Raw genomic sequence first — 19,060 nt, 5'->3', positions numbered from 1 at the left:
TATTCTAGACTTTTTCATCTTCTGTCATTGTCGTGAAAGTTGCTCTAATAGGGACAGGGTGGATATATCTCTTTTCCATTTACATGTAAGAAAATAATTACAAAATGCTGAATATTCTTACGCGTTCTCAATGGTAAAAAAGGTATATTGGGGTGGGTTGCCTGGCAAGTGCGCCATCATGCTTCCAATTCCACCAGGCCAGTAACCATCACCCAAGTGAATAGCTCCCAACAAGATAATTGGTATCTTGGCTGTACATGTTCTAAAGAAAATCCATTTCAATCTCTCTCTTGATCTCAAATATTTCATTATTTACTGTATTAGGGATAAATATACCAGATCCAAGATGCACTAAGCCTAGTCCACCACACAACTCCATCATAAGTAAAAAGAGAGAGACAAGGCAAAAGCTGAGAGAGGAAGAGAGATCAGATATGCAAAGCGTGAGGTGATATAAAGCTGTCATTATGGGCACTGTACTGACACCCCAAACCTCTATCGTGGCTTTAGACCACAGCATTGAGGCCCTATTCACTTATGTGGACCGAGAATGACTCTTTTATTCGTTTTGGCTTGTTGTGGATTTTTGTCCTCAACAGTTGGCATTATCTATGGGATTATCTTATCCTCTACACCGGATGTGGGAGAGCAACGATTTTTTCACTTACGAAATCATCTCTGAATGAGCAAATAAATTTCCTCTCAAATAAGTGTTCTCAACTTTCTCTCTTATTTTTATTAATATTTTTTGTAGAAAAACAAAAGAAGCGGGAACCCACTACTTGAGCATGCACTATGCACTTAAAGTATGCCCAAACTCCTACATGATTGGTGCATGCTGGGTATCTTATTCTCTACACTAGATGTGGGAGAATAACGATTTTTCGACTTAAGATATCATTTCTCAATGAATAGATAAATTTCCTCTCAAATAAGTGTTCTCAACTTTTTCTCTTTTCATATTGTTGCTAGAAAAACAAAAGAGACAAGAACCTAGTACTTGGGTGTGCACTATGCACTTAAAGTATGCCCAAGCTCCTACATGATTAGTGCATGTTGGGTGTGAACTGTGCACTTAAAGTGTATAGTGCACGTAAAGAACATCCCGATTGTGCATGGCCTGCATAGTACGTGAAGGGTAAACAGAACTGGAGGCTTGTAACGATAGGATCTCACCACCGATCTTACCAATTGCTTCATCTATTGTCCAACCACTCCTTTGAGTTGATAGATGTTGTTCTACCTAAAATCACATCCTATGATGTCCTAAGACCCATGGAGAACAACTCAGCCAAACCATGAGATTGGTGAGGATGCCGACGGCCACCACATGGACCACCAACGCTTTCTGTTGCCGCCACAGTGGTCCTTGACCATGGAGGTTGTACACAGTGCATGTAGTGGGTACACATTGTCGTGCACCTGAAGGAGCCTCTTCCCGAGAAGTCTTTGAGTTGGTGGATCCACCATTAGAATTGCTAGAGATTTCTGTTGCCGACAAGGTGTTTCTTGACCACAGATTCTTGGGCCACAGTGGCTTGCTAGGCCATAGTTTGTTTCTTAGCCATGGATTCCTAGGCAACACTCGGCCACAAGCTCTATGGCCATGGCTAGTTCCTCGGCTCGTATGGCTTTCATTCACCCGTGTGGCGTCTCTGTCAATGCCACCATGTAGCGTTCCCTATGTTGAGTATTGTGGAGTCTGGTCTACACCGCTCGAGCAAATTCAGACAAATTTAAACGCTCGATGTTAGCTCGACAGTGAGCTCGAGCAGGAAGTTTTCGCTCGAGTGGAGGCATTAGTTGCTCGAGTGAAGTCAGGCAGAGTTAAACCTCGATGTTAGCTTGACAGTGAGCTCGAGCGGATGCGGGAAAGAAGTTCGCTCGACGCGCGCTGGACATGCCGCTCGAGCGAACATGTATTTTTTACACAGCTCTAGGGTTTTTCTGCCGTTTGAGTATATATATGGTTGATATATCATATGGCCGTGTAAGAGAACATAGTGGGCGTACTGTGTTGAGATCCATTATTGTAGCGTGATATTCTTCAATAATAAAATCCTCTGCAGCTCCCGTGGGCGTAGGCAATTTGCCGAACCACGTAAATCTTGTGTCGTGTGTGACTGTTTGTTTTCTCGTTCCATATTTTCTTTTTCAATTCATTGTCATCATTTTTCACAACAATTGGTATCAAGAGCCAAGGTTCGGGTCTAAGAAAAAAATGATGGCTGGAGTTGAATTAAAGGCATTGGGGATCGAGAAGTTTGATGGCATAGATTTTGGATACTGGAGGATGCAGATAGAGGAATACCTCTATGGGAAGAAACTTCATCTTTCACTATTAGGAAAGCAACCGGAAAAGATGGATGATGCTAATTGGAACATGTTGGATCGACAGGTTCTGGGAGTTATTCAATTAACCCTGTCGAGATCTGTTGCACACAACGTCATTAAGGAGAAGATGACTGCGGATCTCATGGCGGCTCTGTCAGGTATGTATGAAAAGCCATCAGCGAATAACAAGGTACATTTGATAAAAATTTATTCAATTTGAAGATGGCAGATGGTAAGTCTGTTGCACAATATCTTAATGATTTTAATACTATCACAAATCAATTATCGTCTGTTGAAATTGAATTTGATGATGAGATACGTGCATTGATACTATTGGTTTTGCTGCCAAATAGTTGGGAAGCCATGAGAATGACTGTTAGTAATTCTGCTGGTAAATCTAAATTGAAATATGATGATATTCGTGATTTGATTTTGGCTGAGGAGTTGCGCAGGAAAGATTTTGGCGAGACCTCGGATTTGAGTTCAGCTCTAAATGTTGATTATCAAGAGAGATCACACGATAGGAACTCAAACAGAGGAAGATCAAAATCAAAGTACAGGGGCAAAAGCAAGTCGTGACCAGGCAACTTGCTGGAATTGTGGCAAAACTGACCACATAAAGAAGAACTGCAAAAACTCTAAGAAGACCGAGAATGATAGTGCTAATGTGGTAACTGAAGAAGTACATGATGCACTATTGCTTGCAGTTTATAGTCCAGTTGATGACTGGATACTGGATTCAGGGGCTTCCTTCCATACATCTTCCCACCGGGAGCTAATGCGAAACTATATTACAGGAGATTTTGGGAAGGTGTATTTGGCTGATGGAGAGACTTTGAACGTAGTGGGGATGGGAGACATTGATATTGCACTCCCTGGCAAGAACAAATGGATCTTCCAAAAGGTCAGGCACATTCCTGAGTTGAAGAAGAACCTCATTTCTGTTGGGCAGCTCGATGAGTGTGGTCATTCAATGGTGTTCTCAGATAGCACCTGGAAAGTCACAAAAGGGGCATTGGTACTGGCTCGTGATAAGAAAACTGGTACACTATATATGACTACTGATTTGATTGATACTATTGCTACTACCATTGTAGAGAGCACATCAGATTTGTGGCATTGCAGGCTTGGCCATATGAGTCAGAAGGGTATGAAAGAACTTCTGTCTAGAGGCAAGCTACCAGAACTAAAGTTAGTTGATCTCAGTATGTGTGAGAGTTGTGTTATGGGGAAACAAAAGAAGGTCAGCTTCTTGAAAAGTGGCAGGACGCCTAAGACAGGAAGACTGTATCTTGTGCACACAGATATGTGGGGTCCTTTCCCAGTGGCATCTCTGGGAGGTTCTCACTACTATGTTACGTTCATTAATGACCATAGTAGGAAGGTAAGAGTTTATTTGTTGAAGCATAAATCTGATGTATTTAATGTGTTCAAAATTTGGAAAGCCATGGTTGAGACAGAGACAGGCTTGAAAACTGAAATGTTTAAGGTCTGACAATGGTGGTGAGTATGTCGATGGTGGGTTCAAGGAGTATTGTGCAGTTCTGGGTATCAAAATGGAGAAGATCAATCCTGGGACACCACAGCAAAATGGAGTTGTTGAGCATATGAACAGAACTATTAATGAGCGTGCTAGAAGCATGAGGTTGCACGCTGGAGTACCACCCGCTTTCTGGGCAGATGCAGTCAGCACTGCCGTTTACTTGATAAACAGAGGGCCATCAGTACCACTAGATTGTGGATTGCCTGAGGAGGATTGGAGTGGGAAAGAGGTCAAATTTTCTCGCCTTAAAACTTTTGGTTGTCTTTCTTATGTGCTTATTGATTCTGATGCTCGTAGTAAACCTGAGGCTAAGTCAAAGAAATACTATTTCATTAGCTATGGAGACGAGGCATTTGGCTATCTTTTCTGGGATGATTAGGGTCGGAAAATCATAAGAAGTAGAAATGTGATTTTCAATGAGAAAATTATGTACAAGGATAAGTCTAGTACAGCTTCTGTAGTAGCTCCTCAGGAGTCCGAGTTTGTAAAATTGGATGACCTACCAGAGGTCACAGTGCAGTGTAGATGTGAGTGACAGGGAGAGTGGGTCCAGTGCACCCATTCCTATTATTCCGTAGGCAGTTTCAAAACCATCCACTCCTACAGTTGCAGTTCGCAGGTCAGTTAGGACTATACGTCCTCCACAGCGTTTCTCACCTACTTTGAATTACATTTTGTTGACAGATGGTGGAGAACTGTAGAGTTACGAAGAAACCTTGCAAGATGAAAATTCTAGTAAGTGGAAGTTGGCCATGAAAGATGAGATGGATTCCCTATTAGGGAATCAGACATGGGAGTTGACAGAACTTCCATCAGGGAAGAAGGCATTACACAACAAGTGGGTGTACCGGGTGAAAACTGAGCATGATGGCAGTAAGAGGTACAAGGTCAGACTTGTTGTAAAAGGCTTTCAGCAGAAGTAGGGTATTGATTACTTTGAGATTTTTTCTCCTGTGGTAAAGATCACAACCATCAGGATGGTACTGGCTATGGTTGCTACTGAAGATTTATATCTTGAACAGTTAGATGTGAAGACAACTTTTTTTCATGGAGACCTTGAAGAAGACATCTACATGTATCAGCCTGAGGGGTTTGTGGTACAGGAAAAAGAAGGTTCAGTTTGCAGATTGAAGAAGAGCTTGTATGGCCTGAAGCAAGCTCTTAGACAGTGGTATAAGAAATTTGATAACTTCATGCACAGTGCAGGGTACATTAGATGTCAGGCATATCACTGTTGCTATGTCAGGCACTTTAGCAATTCTTATATTATTCTATTGTTGTATGTGGATGACATGCTTATTGCAGGGGCTAGTATTGATGAGATCAATAATCTGAAGAAGTAGATGTTAGAACACTTTGCAATGAAGGATCTGGGAGCTACAAAACAAATCCTTGGCATGAGAATTGTTAGAAATAGAGTCAAAGGTACATTGAGACTCTCACAGGCTGAGTATGTGAAAAAGGTACTCAGCAGGTTCAATATGGACAAGGCCAAACAGTTGGCACACCCTTGGGCAGTCACTTCAGACTTGGCAAGAATCAGTCACCTGAGTCAGAGGAGGAACAAGATTACATGAGTAAGGTTCCTTATGCCTCAGCTATTGGTTCACTTATGTATGCTATGTTTTGCACAAGATCGGATATTGCCCATGTAGTGGAAGTTGTGACTAGATACATGAGTAACCCAGGAAAACAACATTGGAAAGCAGTGAAATGGATTTTGAGGTACCTAAAGAGTTCCTCAGAAACCTGTTTGTGTTTCTCTGGAGAGAGCTTGGAGGTACAGGGCTATGTTGATGCTGATCTAGATAGATATATTGATAGCAGAAAGAGTACCACGGGCTTTGTTTATACAATTGGTGATACTGTAGTGTTATGGGGTTCTAATCTACAGAAAACAGTTTCTCTGTCCACTACAGAAGCTGAGTATATTGTAGTGTCAGAGGCTGTAAAGGAGATGGTATGGCTACAAGGCTTCTTGGAGGAATTGGGTAAGAAGAATCAGAAAGGCACTCTCTACAGTAATAATCAGAGTGCCATATTCCTTACCAAGAATCCAGCATTTCATTCCAGGACCAAGCACATTCAGATCAGTATCACTTCATACGATTATTGTTAGATGACAGACAATTGTTACTTGAGAAGATTTGTGGATGCAAGAACCCTGCTGATATGTTGACAAAGGGTGTCACACTTGAGAAGCTGAAGTTGTGCGCAACTTTAGTTGGTCTTCTAGCATGAAGACAGGGGTAGTGAGTTGCAGAGGTGGAGGATATCCTGTTTGAGGAAGACGGCGATACAGCGAGTGTACCAGTCTCCAAGTGGGAGAATTGTTGAGTACTGTGGAGTCTGGTCCACACCGCTCGAGCGAAGGCATTGGCCACTCGAGCGAATTCAGACAGATTCGAACTCTCGATGTTAGCTCGACAATGAACTCGAGCAGGAAGTTTTCGCTCGAGCGGAGGCATTGGCCGCTCGAGCGAAGTCAGGTAGAGTTGAACGCTCGATGTCAGCTCGACAGTGAGCTCGAGCAAATGCGGGAAAGAAGTTTGCTCGACGCGCTCTCGACACGCCGCTCGAGCGAACATGCATTTTTTACACAGCTCTAGGGTTTTTCCGCCGTTTGAGTATATATATGGTTGATATATCATATGGCCGTGTAAGAGAACATAGTGGACGTACTGTGTTGAGATCTATTATTGTAGCGTGATATTCCTCAATAATAAAATCCTCTACAGCTCCCGTAAAAATAGGCAATTTGTCGAACCACGTAAATCTTGTGTTGTGTGTGACTGTTTGTTTTCTCGTTCCATATTTTCTTTTTCAATTCATTGTCATCGTTTTTCACAACACCCTAGTCTCGCTCTATGTAGCACACGTAAAGGTCCAAGGGTGCATGTCACTGTTCACCCAATAACCATGCATTGCGGGCACAATGCCCGCCACCCGTACACAGGGGCAAGTGGCTTGCCCATGATATCCTGTCACCAACATGGTGGGCATGCTCCCTTGGCCACCCATAGTATAATCTTGACTGGTTTTACTAGATGTCCGTTTGCAATGGTCGAACTTCACCGTCAGCATGCAAAGGAAATGGCATTGCTACACCGTCTTCTAATGTGAGCCTCATGGTCATCACGGGACGTGCCCGCTATGTATGGCTTGCATGTGTCCACCTCCCCCCCCCCCCCCCCCCCCCCCCCCCCCCCCCCTTTTCCTTTTTACTTCAACAATACACTTAGGTGTCATGATACGACGAGCAACCGGACCAGAGTCCCTTGGCAAGTGCTTTTCCAGCACTGTAGATCCTCTCTTGCCATGAGAGTTCAGCCCATCTACGTGCAACCTTCCCATGCACAGCTCTTGCTCTTCACAGTTACATAAGCACCATAGCCTCCAAATGCACCATTGGAATTGGTTAACAAACAAACTTGTTTGTCCAATGAAGAGTAGATCACTTCTTGAAAAGTTGTTGCCTTTAGAGTCAAGGTAAAATAAACAGTAAATGGGACACAATGATAAACAGGCAACAAGCTTCCCTTTGCATCCCTTCATCGCACACCGAAGACAAAAATTTAAAAATTGAGCCCCTTAACTCAGAATTGTATGAGCCTCAAGAAAGTGAACGAACAAAAATTATTTAGAAATGAACAATCTCCATTGCTATAAGAATGTTCAGAGGAAAAATCATTCAGTGGCAAACAATTTGTATTAGGAAAGATTAAAAGCAGCAACTAAATTGCTCTAGTTTGTCTATCTCAAACTCGTTATTTGAATTTCATTTTTACTAAAAAAATTAAGTTTTTGGAGGTTCTCCCCGTAAAACTCTTCGAGGTTGCACGAGAATCCCAATGGCTACACGCCCCAGGAAGATACTTTGTTGGAAATCAACCACGCAGCGTGAAATGCCAACTACAAACCCCTCTCGGGCACCACTTAGGGAATCTTAATTTGTCTTCATCAAAGTAGACCGCTTGGTATCATGGGCACCCCAGATCTTCATCATTTCCAAAAGCATGGTTGTTTGTGGGCCTCACCTAGACATCTTTAGCCTTCACCACTCTAGTAAAATGGCTTAGGTTTACAAATCTCAAATTTGGATAATCTACATTGACCTATTTGGTTTTTTCTTTTTTTAAATGGAAACCTCTGGGGGCAATCGAGCTCCATCTCTCACCGCAATAGTGCACTCATGCTCCACCTCCCACTGCGGCAGCTTGATCGAGCATCTCCTTCATCAAAGTTGAGTTCCTTGACCTGCGACGAATAACGATTGATGATAAACCCTTGACTGCTTCAACCCTTGCCCTCGAAGCCGAATTTGTTGACTCACGGCAAACTATGGGCGATGACAATCCCTTAACTGCTTCGACTCTCGCCCACATAGCCGAGTGCCTTTGCACTCGTGCCACAACTGTCACCAGAGGGTTATCTCTGGTAACGAGTCCTCGAGCTCTACAATGCCTAAGATGGACCTAAGTGGTCGATGAGCTTCTTAACCATTTAGCGAAGGTTACAACAAACGAACTTTAACATCAATTCCAATAGAAAATCACCTCAAGAAGCAAAACATCTATTACTGCCAACAAATAGCAAAAACAATCATGGAAATAAGGACTCTTCATTGACGATAAATGGTCACATATAACCATCTAAATGTTTGATTATCAGGTGAACGTTCAAACAAACTTCCCATCCTCAAAGGCCCTTACTACAAATTTTGTAAATCTTCTCGAGCTCCTTGCTTTGAGATCTTTATTGTTATGCACAAATAACAAAAAACTAGGGGTAAATTGTGGGCAAGACTAGAAAATTCTCAATGTCTTCTTGTTGAGCAAATCGATCTTAAGAATCATAGGTAAGTATTAGGAGTAAATGTACCAAGCCCAAGATGCATTAGGCCTAGTCCACCACAAAGCTCCATAGGAAGCAAGAGGGAAAAGACAAGGCAAAAGTTGAGAGAGAAAAGAAGGTCAGACACACAAACGGTAAGGTGACATAAAGTTGCTATTCCGCACCACTCTTAAAGATCTTAATAAATTAAAAGGGGTCTCCAACTTCCATTGTATAAAGAGAAACAAGAGACCACGAGAGACTATAAAATACTCTAATCATAGTGGATTTTCCTTCCAAATAACCCGTGAATATAGGCTCTATGCCAAACCACATAAATCTGTTGTCTCATTCTTTATTTACATTTTCTATATTCTTTTTTTTTTAATTATTACTATGGATGTATGTACAGGGCACCGTACTGACACTCCGAACTGCCATCGTAGGCTTCAAACCGTAGCATAGAGGCCCTAGTCACCTCTATGGGTAGGGAATAATTGTTTTCTCCATCCTAGCCTGTTATGCGATTTTATGTTTCAACATTCTACATATTAAAGCAGTCTCATTCATCACCATTAACATATAAATAATGAATTTGCATCTTGTATAGGATTTAGACTGGCAGATAGAAACTCTATATGTCCATTTTTCTCCCGCTCTAAACCCAAAATGTGTCAAAATAGGAGATTGACTCACAATCTTTCTTCTACAGGTGGGACACATTACCATGGAGATGCATCGACCAGCCGGTAAACGATTGACCTTGAGGAAGACCCTCATTAAGAGATACCTATTTCTTTTGTTTTGAAGAATAATACAGCCTGGCTTTAGTTCACGTACTATTATTGTTCTTTTTCCACATGCCAGGACAAGCCTTTTTTCTTATTTAATCAATATCATGATTATTGAAACCGAACTGTACGTTTCGTTTCGGTTCGGTTTTGGTCTTTTTTATTTTTTCGAATCGTTGTACATTATATTAAATTAAATTCATTACTCTTACTATGTGAAATAAAACTAATGTTTTGATATTCCAAGATTATAGATTATTAACAATAACGTGTTAAGAAGCATATAATGGAGGAAATTGAGTTATATATGTAAATTACTAATTTGTAATCTAATTAGTAAGTGCTATGTACTAAGATATGTAACAACTAATTGGTAAATGATAATTTGATTTTTGCAATATATTGAAGCTATATATTACAATTTTATGTTATATTAATATATTTATAATATGTATAATATATATAGTATATAAATAAATAAATAAATAAATAATTTCAGTTAAGTTCAAGATGAAAATTACAAAATTCAAGTTCGAACAAAAAAGTTGATAAATTTGAAATTCAAAATTAGATCCAATTGGCTTAATAAGAACCGGATCGTAATGGTTTGGTCAGTTGGTCTGGTTTTGAAATTTTCTCAAACACTCTTAGATGAATAAAATTTTTAAAAGTTTTACTATTTATAAGTCAGTGGGTAACATTTCACTTACTGTATCCATTATAATTATAGAAAATATTAAAATAAAAATACTTTTTATGTTAACTGATGTAGCCTATATTTACATCAATGATGTGTTTAGTGCGACTATAAACAACTTATAAATGTTCAACCACTGACTTATTTTTTTTTTCGATAGGAAAAATAAGAACGAGGAGTGCAACACAAACTTTCTAAGAGATTACCCATCCTAATATTATTCTCGACCAAACACGCTTAACTACAAAATTCTAAAGGAATCAGGTACATTAATGTTGCTATAAACGCAACAAGACATGCATGCAACATGAGAACTTTCAAGGAGGTAACAAATCCTAATACTAATCTCTCATGACTCATGTATGTGAGAAAAAATCTTTAAAGCATGACAATTTCATGGGAAAGAGGTTGTGAACCCTCAGACAACAAATCGTACTACATATGAGCCCCATGTCTTGTCTTGGGGGGAGTTGGTTGATTGTATTGTCCCCCATTATTTATTTAGGTGTGCATTATTCAATCTGCCTAGCTCTCCTTTAACATGGAGCGGCAGATGAATCTACAATTATTCGATCAAGCAGTGGAAATAACCTGGAAACGCACAAAATCATTTATTGATGTATAGAGCTTCTTACAAAAGAGCCTTCATATTAATTATCTTCAACTCTTCCTCAGAAATAATGGCCCAAAGTCTCCGGACATGTATGGGATTACAATTTTTTTTTAAAATATTCTCATACTACTTTACTATTATTCATAAACTATTGATTACTATTTACAAATTATTTCATTACTATTTATAAATCATATGAGATATTCTCAGTATCCAAACAATAGCTCGAGGCGAGCTTGACAGTAGTGAATAGCTGCGATATCATATATAGCTTAAACAGAAAGATTGAAACAAATTAGAGCATAGAGATCATATGACATATACTAGTAATGTTTGGAGTGTTTTGGTAGCTTTGTAGATTATTTATAGAGTTTTCTCCAAGCTAGTACATTGAATCAGGGAACATTTTCTTCCAAATGACATAGATCTTGGGGGATTAGCTAAGCCAACTTTCGATCTTGTCATCATCTGTTCAAATAATTGGCTCAATAACCTTGTTTAGATGTTGAGATGAGTTAAGTTCTTTATAAATAATAGTGAATTAAGATTGTGGAATGAGTTTTGTAAGATCCACATAAGATAAGTTTATATGTGTTTGGATGTTAAGATGAATTTAGATGTATTTATGTGAAATTGAAAAAGGTTGTAAGTCCTGCATGTAAAGAGGTGTTGAGTTGAAAAAAGTTGTGAATCCCACGTTTAAAGAAATTTTGAGTTGAGATGAGTTTAGTAATTTAAAAGTTAGATGTTTAGGTGTTAAACTCAGCTTAAAATTAGATTGAACTGAGTTGATCTCAATTAAATCTAACTTCCAAACGCAGCCTAAATGAGAAAAATCACAGCCCTACTTGATACAGCTCGTTCTTAAACAATATTTTGTTTTCTTCTTGTTCCGAGTTATTGGGACAGTAAATGAGAACCATTACAATAAAAATAATATAAACACCATCTCCTAACAACATTAGTTATTAAAAGGAAGAGACAAGGCCACCATGCATAGGAGGCTCCCACGATGGAATACAAATTTATTTTCTTTTTCCAGATTTTAAAGGAGAGAAGTTTTGTCATTTTATTAGAAACTAGTTGCATATTTTGGCCATATTACGTTACCCTCCAACTCTAGATTTTAGCTGTTTAGCCACACTTAACTAGTTAACTACCACTGAAGCAGATAGAAAGAAGAATGGTAGATATAGAAACAGACCTGCAACACATTTTACAAATCGATCACCATAAGCATAACAACCTCATACAAGAAAAAGGGGGGAGGGGGCCAGAAATGCTTGCCTAGTTGCATACCATCAGTGAGAATAAGGTAAGTCATGCACAAAGGGGTACCATTGCCTCTTTATTTTCTTATTAAAATAAGTGGACATGACTTGTATCTGAATTCTCTTCATATATAGAACAGCAGTCGGATTAAATATTCGTTTCAAGGGGCCACTAAAACAAACTTAAAGGTATCTATATGGGTACCTTAGCTTAAGTGGATTAAACATATTCTATCCCGCTTTAGCTCTGTTCAAACTCGTTGCCATCTTCTTGTATCTCACTTGAGTTCAGCGCTGAGCTCCCACCATTAATCTCCACAGGACCTCCAGATTCAGATATTTTTGTGATCCTCTGCAGCTCATCAGTTTGATCTGAAGGATGTGCTACTGAAGGATCATCGACCAACTGCGCTCTCTGAACTGATGGTTTTGGCTGTCGGATGGCTTCAGCTGCTTCTAGCATTGCCACTGGGGGTGGCTGAGGAGGGACCCATGAACGCTGAACTGGTTGCTCGCTGGTTCGCAAACCATATGACCCTGACTTGAGTTTGTTGTCATTTTCAATGTTTGTGACCTTGACATTTTTCTGCTGCCACCAAGGTACTGAATTGTCACCATTTAACTGAAAGTTTATTCCACCGTATTGTACCTTGGAATTCAAGCCTTCGCCATTCACTTGAGACTGAAATGCTTGGCCTGAGATGTTCTGGGCCTGACCAACTTCCCATGGCTAATCAGGAGGACATAGAGCAATAATCAGCTTTATGTGGTTTGAAGGCGATAACTTTCAGATTCGTATTCCTTTTCCACATTTTTTCAACAGGGATTAAAGTAACAAATAGAAAAAGGACTCTGTATCTATGATTTAAAACTTCATAAACCTTGCAGAAAGTCTAGTCCATTTCTGATTATCCAACAAAAAAGGCAACAGCCATTTTCTATTAGATCAAATTTTTATTTTTTAAGAGCCCAACGAACATGTTAAATGCCAAGAGCACATCAACTCATAATGCTTGGAATTTGAAAATTGGTAATGTTAATAACTGGTCCCTAGCCCAAGTAGTGCCCACAAACTATTCTCGAAAAGAACAGGAAAAAGGAGCTAGTTAAGGAGGAGAAATGCTCAAAAGCAAACCTTAGTTCGTGCTAAATGAGGATTTGATGGTTGTTGATATTGATTTGAGATTAAATCATTTATGTCCTGCATATGAATTTAGAATGACGAAGTATTAGCATTTTGACCTCACAAACAAGACGAGGGCAACATAAAATTTACAAAGTTTACTTTGATATTTGGAGGTGTCTCCCCGCTTTGGATCATGGCCACAATCTGCATCACCGTTATGGAAATCAAATAAACATAATTCATTTAAGATCGTAAGCAATACATTAACAATGCATATCAGTAAGTGGTTGTGACTTGGAACAATAAAGATCCAACATTTGATTAAAAGGTGAGTGCCACTATATGCAATACTATCAAGGAACTAAATTTAGCATTACTAGTGGAAATATTGGGTAAATTACTTTTTTTTTTATGAATAAGAAAGATTGGGTAAATTACTTACATCATTATACGACTTAGGATGAGGTGCGATTGATGGTTCTACAGTTGTGGAAGGTGAGGAAGATCTCACTGTACCAAAAATCCTAATTATAATCGGAATTTAAACCATTGAAAAAGTTAGACAATGAAGTACTGGCTCTTGATCCCTAGATAACAACCTGATCGTGAGTCATAGTCCATCTTGCTGTTTAGGTATGGTTGCTGCAGCACATTTTGAATTTAGTAAATAGATAGATGTCAAACATGGGTGAGAGAACTGTATGTTCCAAATCTTCTTTTAGAGGACAAAACATTCTCAATTTATGCCTTTGTTCAGCTCACCTTCGAACTTGATTTAGAGACTCGATTATCTTCTTGATCAACAAAAGAGGCTCTACCTTGGGCATTTGCTTGTCCTGATGTTAGGCAGAAAGAAAGGATATGCACTAAGAAGGTTAGCAGATTACCATATGCCAATAATTGGTGACACATGATATGAAGATATGTCCTTGAATTTCTGACAAAGAAAACTGGTAATTAGGATGTAGGTATTCCAGGAAACAATGTTACCACCAACAACGAAACTATGACACTCTTCAGCAGCAGATCAGGATACTAAAGGAAATTTATGCAACAGCATAGACAGCCAAGACAACTGTCTAAGCACCTGGACAATGACTAGACAGATTGCTCAGGAACTCACTAGGTAGTGCCGCATGGATTCATAATATATGCGACACTCTAACAAGATGGTTGCCAATCAAACATATATATCTAGATAATCACAAGATCGGGTAAGCTCTCTCTCTCTCTCTCTCTCTGAGTTAAACATTAAAGGGATATTTTATTTTTAGAAGAGGGAAAGCATTTAAGATCTCCTAAAGTTGTTGTAAAGAACAAAGTTTTAGATTACTTAGATTTAATTCTAACTAGATATATATCGCCTACAGGATCCTTCTTTTGGGCACATTACTCAGTAAAATCACCAATAAAATGGGCCACAACTTTATGTGTATCCACAAATAAAGTTCTGGGTATTTAATGTATAGACACATATACGCAGAAACTTAGAAGCCTTTCTGCACACACAGGGACGTAAAAATTAAATCCATTTATTACCAAGTACCAATGAGATGTGCAAACTCATCCTTAAGATATAGGAAGTGTGATGTGAACAGCTAAGGGAATCAAGTCAAAAACTGACTATTAACAGAATGATAAAATTGATGCAAAATGTTTTCTAGGCAGACAAGTTGCATATATCTGCTTGCTTAATCAGAAAGAAACTTCTTGGTACCTTCCAATTTCCTTATGGCATCAGTCATTGACTTCATTTCCTGTAATTGCACATCTAAAAGGTTTGTAAATCCTTCAAAATATCTCCTCTCTGGCCAATGTAGGACAAGGTGAAGCAATCAAAAGAGATATTACTGAGAAATGAACATTTCAAAGCAAAAAATGGAGGGAAAGAGATAGAGAGCAGAACAATGAAACTAAGAAATGTATCTCTACAGAAAAAAGCAGGAGAAACACCCACTATCAACCCACCTTCATTTCTTGATTGCGCCATTTCTTGGCTTGCTTTTGCAGCATCAGCAGCTGCAGCTGCAGCTGCTTTTGCAGCAGCCGCAGCCTCTTCTTCCAAACTTGGTTTTGGATCAGGCTTTTGCGCTAGATCATTTTCTTCGTCCAATACAACCTTGCGTATCCAAGACTTCAACCAGGGAATAATGGCATTCTAGAATAGGGAATATGTAATCATTTAATGTGAGCAAGCGAGAGATATCAAGTAGAAAAATTGTGTCACACATAACCAGTTAGTCACAAGTATTTGGTGTAAGAACCAAATGAAATCAATATCAAAGACAGCATAAGAAAATAAAGGGCAGCTATTAACATGTCTGACTTTTGGATGGAATGATAATAGAGGAGTTAAATGTTGATACCTTGACTAGTACAGCTGTTCCAGCACCTGAAACAGCCAGTAATCCGACAGCAAAAACAGCATGAAACCATTTAAATCGGTACTGCATTAAAGTACCCATGGTACCAGTGGAAGCAGCTACTGCAGGCTGCAGAGTTTGTATTGGGGCTTGTGACTGATTGTTTGATGATGATTTTACCTTCTCATCTGGTAAAATTATGATGAATTCCACACTAACATCAGCCATAAAAGGACTAGCCAAACCCTAATCACATAAAAATCCCACTTCAACACTAATAATTATTACCTTGTATATCACTGCCTGCATGCGCACTTTGGGGTGGGTCCTGCAATTTCAAAAACAAAACCAGGCACAAATAAGGAACTGACATGGGTAAGTGCCATATAAACGAATGCTCTAGAATACAATTCAAAAGCAGTATATATGTCAAAAACAAACACAAAATAACAAGATTAGATACTAAACTTACAGGCACACGCCTAAAGGCTTCATCTATCTCCTCCTTTGTGAGGCCCTTCTTCTCAAGAAAAGATCTTCTATATATGACTGGAGAGCCCCTAACTTTTGGGTGAGAAAGAAATTTGACCGCATTTTGCACTTGTTCCTCTCGCATTGGCTCGGAGTTCACAAACACTGACGGTGTAGAACTTTGTTTGGGAGCCTCTACTCTGGACTCTTGCTGATCCTGATTCGTTTGTTGTGCATGTTCTGCAGCTGAATTTACACAAAAACCGGAGGTTGAACGCATAGATTTTCTAAATTTATGAAATTTTAAACATGTGCCTGAACAGTGAAAGTATAAGTAATTACAAGCACTCAAGAAGTATATTTCCTTGTTCATAAAATTTAAGGAGAATATCAATATATGATGCTTTTGGCACGACAAGGACTTCCATAAATACGATTTGAAAGGCTTCCTTTCAGCCTGGGAACAGAGTAGGGATTGACAAGCTAGGATTGCAGTCAACTCGTGATACAAACGCCGACAAACTCATAAACACAAACACAACAAAAAATTCCCATATGCGGCATTTCATTTTCCAAGTAACAACAATTTCTGAAGCTTCCCTTTCTGTAGAGGTTGCAAAACTAAAATTCAGAAATAAAACAAGAGAGCGCCTCCAATAACTATTCCGAAATACTACAGCGTCAACAACCAAAAATAAATCAAACAACAAGGCAAAGAAAAAGAGAACACACCAAACCAAATCAACAGCAAAATATGCAAAACTAGAGAAACAAATGGCAAAAGAATACCTGGGTTCTGCGGATTTCCGACCGTTGAATTTGGTGGAGGGCCCGATTGAGTCGCCATAGCCTATTAACGACCTTCTCTGACTGAATCAACAAAAAGAAACCACCACCCAAGTGAGAGGAATTAGTGCTAAAGTTTCGAACCGAACAAAAATAAACAGCAAAGAGCAAAAACTGATTATAGAGTTGCTGACCGAAGGAGATTCAGTAAAGAAAAAAGAGTAGCTGAGGCTCAGGGGGCGCTTTGCTCATCTCAAAGTGCAAAATAATTATTCAATCACTGGCAGTTCGCGAAGACGACAAATAGGTGCACAGATTGCACTGCAGGGGCTGGCCATTTTTTTGACTTTATCCACCGGACCACAAATATGCTCTACCAAACTCAACTCTTTACAGAATTTTAGGGTCTAGGAAATTTGATCCATTCAAACGAGATGCGTTGGGTTTATTTATAAATTTTACACAAAATAAAATTTATATGTTAATTTGAGTTAATGTGATATATATTAGATTTATTTTATAATAAAAAAAAATTTGCAATTTGATCGATCGCATTGAATCATACAATATGTATTTTTTTTTTTTTTAATTTTAATTTGGTATAAGATTTGTGTATAGACCGAATATTTCAAATACTTGGATTTCCTCTCATAGCTCCCCAATAGTTCTCTGAGGAGGAATTTTCTTTCATTCACTTTTGAGTGGAAGGCATTCTTCTTGTATTAGGCAAGTTTGTTCTTGAATATTCTTTCCTCTCCCTTTGTCTTTTTATCTTTTGTATTTGTTATGTTGCGATATTCTGGATTAATGGCTGACGACATAACAAAGTTGTGGCATAAACTTTGTCTCATTGAGACTGAGAAGGTTGGTGTTGTGATTGTTGATGATGATGATGTTCAAATACTTTGTCTAAGGGCTAGTTCTGTTTGATATGAAAGGTTGTTGCAGAAAGGAGGATTAATAGGAGGCTTTCAAACCTATCATGCACAAAGTTTGGAAGTTTGTGCTGGAAATTAAAATTATTGAAGTGGGTGACAATCTGTTCATCTTTGAATTCTCTTTTGATTACGATCTTCATCGTGTGTGGGAAGGCCAACCATGGTTATTCAATTAGGATTTTCTCTGTCTGCAATTCTTTGATGGCTTTACCCCTCCTTGTGCTCTTTCATTTCATCACACTCATTTATGGGTACAATTACACAATCTACCTTTTGGATGCATGAATCCCACTACTGGTTCTTGAATTGGTACTATGATTGGTAAGATTTCCCAATGTTGATGTGGATGCCAATGGAAATTGATGGGGTAAATTTCTACAGGTTTTGGTTGAGATTGATCTATTGAAACCACTAATACGAGGGACAATGTTGTTTCTAAAAGGCCAACATGTATTTGTGCCTTTTCAATATGAGTGTTTACCAAGGTTCTATTTCTCCCGTGGAGTTATTATGCATGGTGCTTTTGGTTGTATTTGTAAAGTTGTCTCCTCATCTTCTGGTTCTACTTCCAATTTGTAATATGGCTCCTGGTTGCGAGCTTATGCCTCTTCTCAATGTTCTGGAGTTGATAAACTCATTGGTGGTCAATTGGAACAGCCTTTCCATATTCCTTCCGATGGTCAGTTATTGCCATCCTACCCTTCAGATAGATAACTGCCATGATAGTTATTGGGGTGTTGACAATAGTTCTATCCTTCATCAAACCTCATTGGCTCCTATTAAGGACACTACCATGTGGCATGAAGCCACTCCTCCTTAGATCACTATGATTGGTTGTCCACCAGCTAGGGTAACTATCCCAACTGAAAATGTCTTAGCTACTAAAATTGCTTTTGTTTCACATCATGTATTGAATTCTACTGTTAACGATATCTCTGTCCTTGATGATTCATCTCTTTCATCTTTGGCCAACATCTCTATAAATTCACATCCACATGTTAACTCCATACTGTTGGGAAAGTGAATAGTCTTTTACCTGCCATAACTTATGATTATGTAGATACTTCACCCATGTCCCTTCACAAGTGGAAATGCAAACTTAGAAGTATTATTTCTCTTGAGATCTTATCCTCTTCTATCTCACCTATTGTGACTCATAAAAGGAATCCCTTAAAAGCCTGTGTCCCTCTTGAGCCTAATACTCTACGATTGACTAGAAAATAGAAATTTGTAAACTTGAATTTGAATATAGAAGTGGTGGTTGGAAGTAAACCTCGTTGGAAGAAATGAGACT

The 19,060-nt window shown here is 38.9% G+C and overlaps 1 protein-coding gene across 1 annotated transcript; it reads right to left on the bottom strand.

Annotated features, from left to right (window-relative positions):
• Window positions 1–12,134: 12,134 nt before the first annotated feature.
• Window positions 12,135–17,236, bottom strand: LOC122290029 (peroxisomal membrane protein PEX14-like). Its single transcript, XM_043097542.1, has 13 exons — window positions 17,023–17,236; window positions 16,832–16,912; window positions 16,044–16,288; window positions 15,860–15,899; window positions 15,575–15,759; window positions 15,177–15,366; window positions 14,926–15,015; window positions 13,971–14,044; window positions 13,808–13,850; window positions 13,651–13,718; window positions 13,368–13,412; window positions 13,218–13,283; window positions 12,135–12,812 (listed from the first exon to the last, which is right to left on the bottom strand). The coding sequence occupies exons 2-13, from the start codon at window positions 16,887–16,889 to the stop codon at window positions 12,324–12,326; spliced, it is 1,593 nt and encodes a 530-aa protein (XP_042953476.1). The 5' UTR covers window positions 16,890–16,912; window positions 17,023–17,236; the 3' UTR covers window positions 12,135–12,323.
• Between the last annotated feature and the right edge of the window lie 1,824 nt (window positions 17,237–19,060).

Source organism: Carya illinoinensis, chromosome 12 (genome assembly GCF_018687715.1).
Source record: "Carya illinoinensis cultivar Pawnee chromosome 12, C.illinoinensisPawnee_v1, whole genome shotgun sequence".
Taxonomy (NCBI): Eukaryota; Viridiplantae; Streptophyta; class Magnoliopsida; order Fagales; family Juglandaceae; genus Carya; species Carya illinoinensis.
The sequence above is the reverse complement of the archived record's forward strand: the minus strand, read 5'-3'. Positions and strand labels throughout refer to the sequence as shown.

Excerpts from the sequence above, each read along its gene's own strand:
- LOC122290029 (XM_043097542.1), bottom strand. The coding sequence starts at position 16,889 with ATGGCGACTCAATCGGGCCCTCCACCAAATTCAACGGTCGGAAATCCG. Across the intron at positions 15,760-15,859 it reads TGCAGGCAGTGATATACAAG|ATGAGAAGGTAAAATCATCA; the intron begins GTAATAATTATT and ends TAATTTTACCAG. Across the intron at positions 15,016-15,176 it reads GGCGCAATCAAGAAATGAAG|AGAGGAGATATTTTGAAGGA; the intron begins GTGGGTTGATAG and ends TACATTGGCCAG.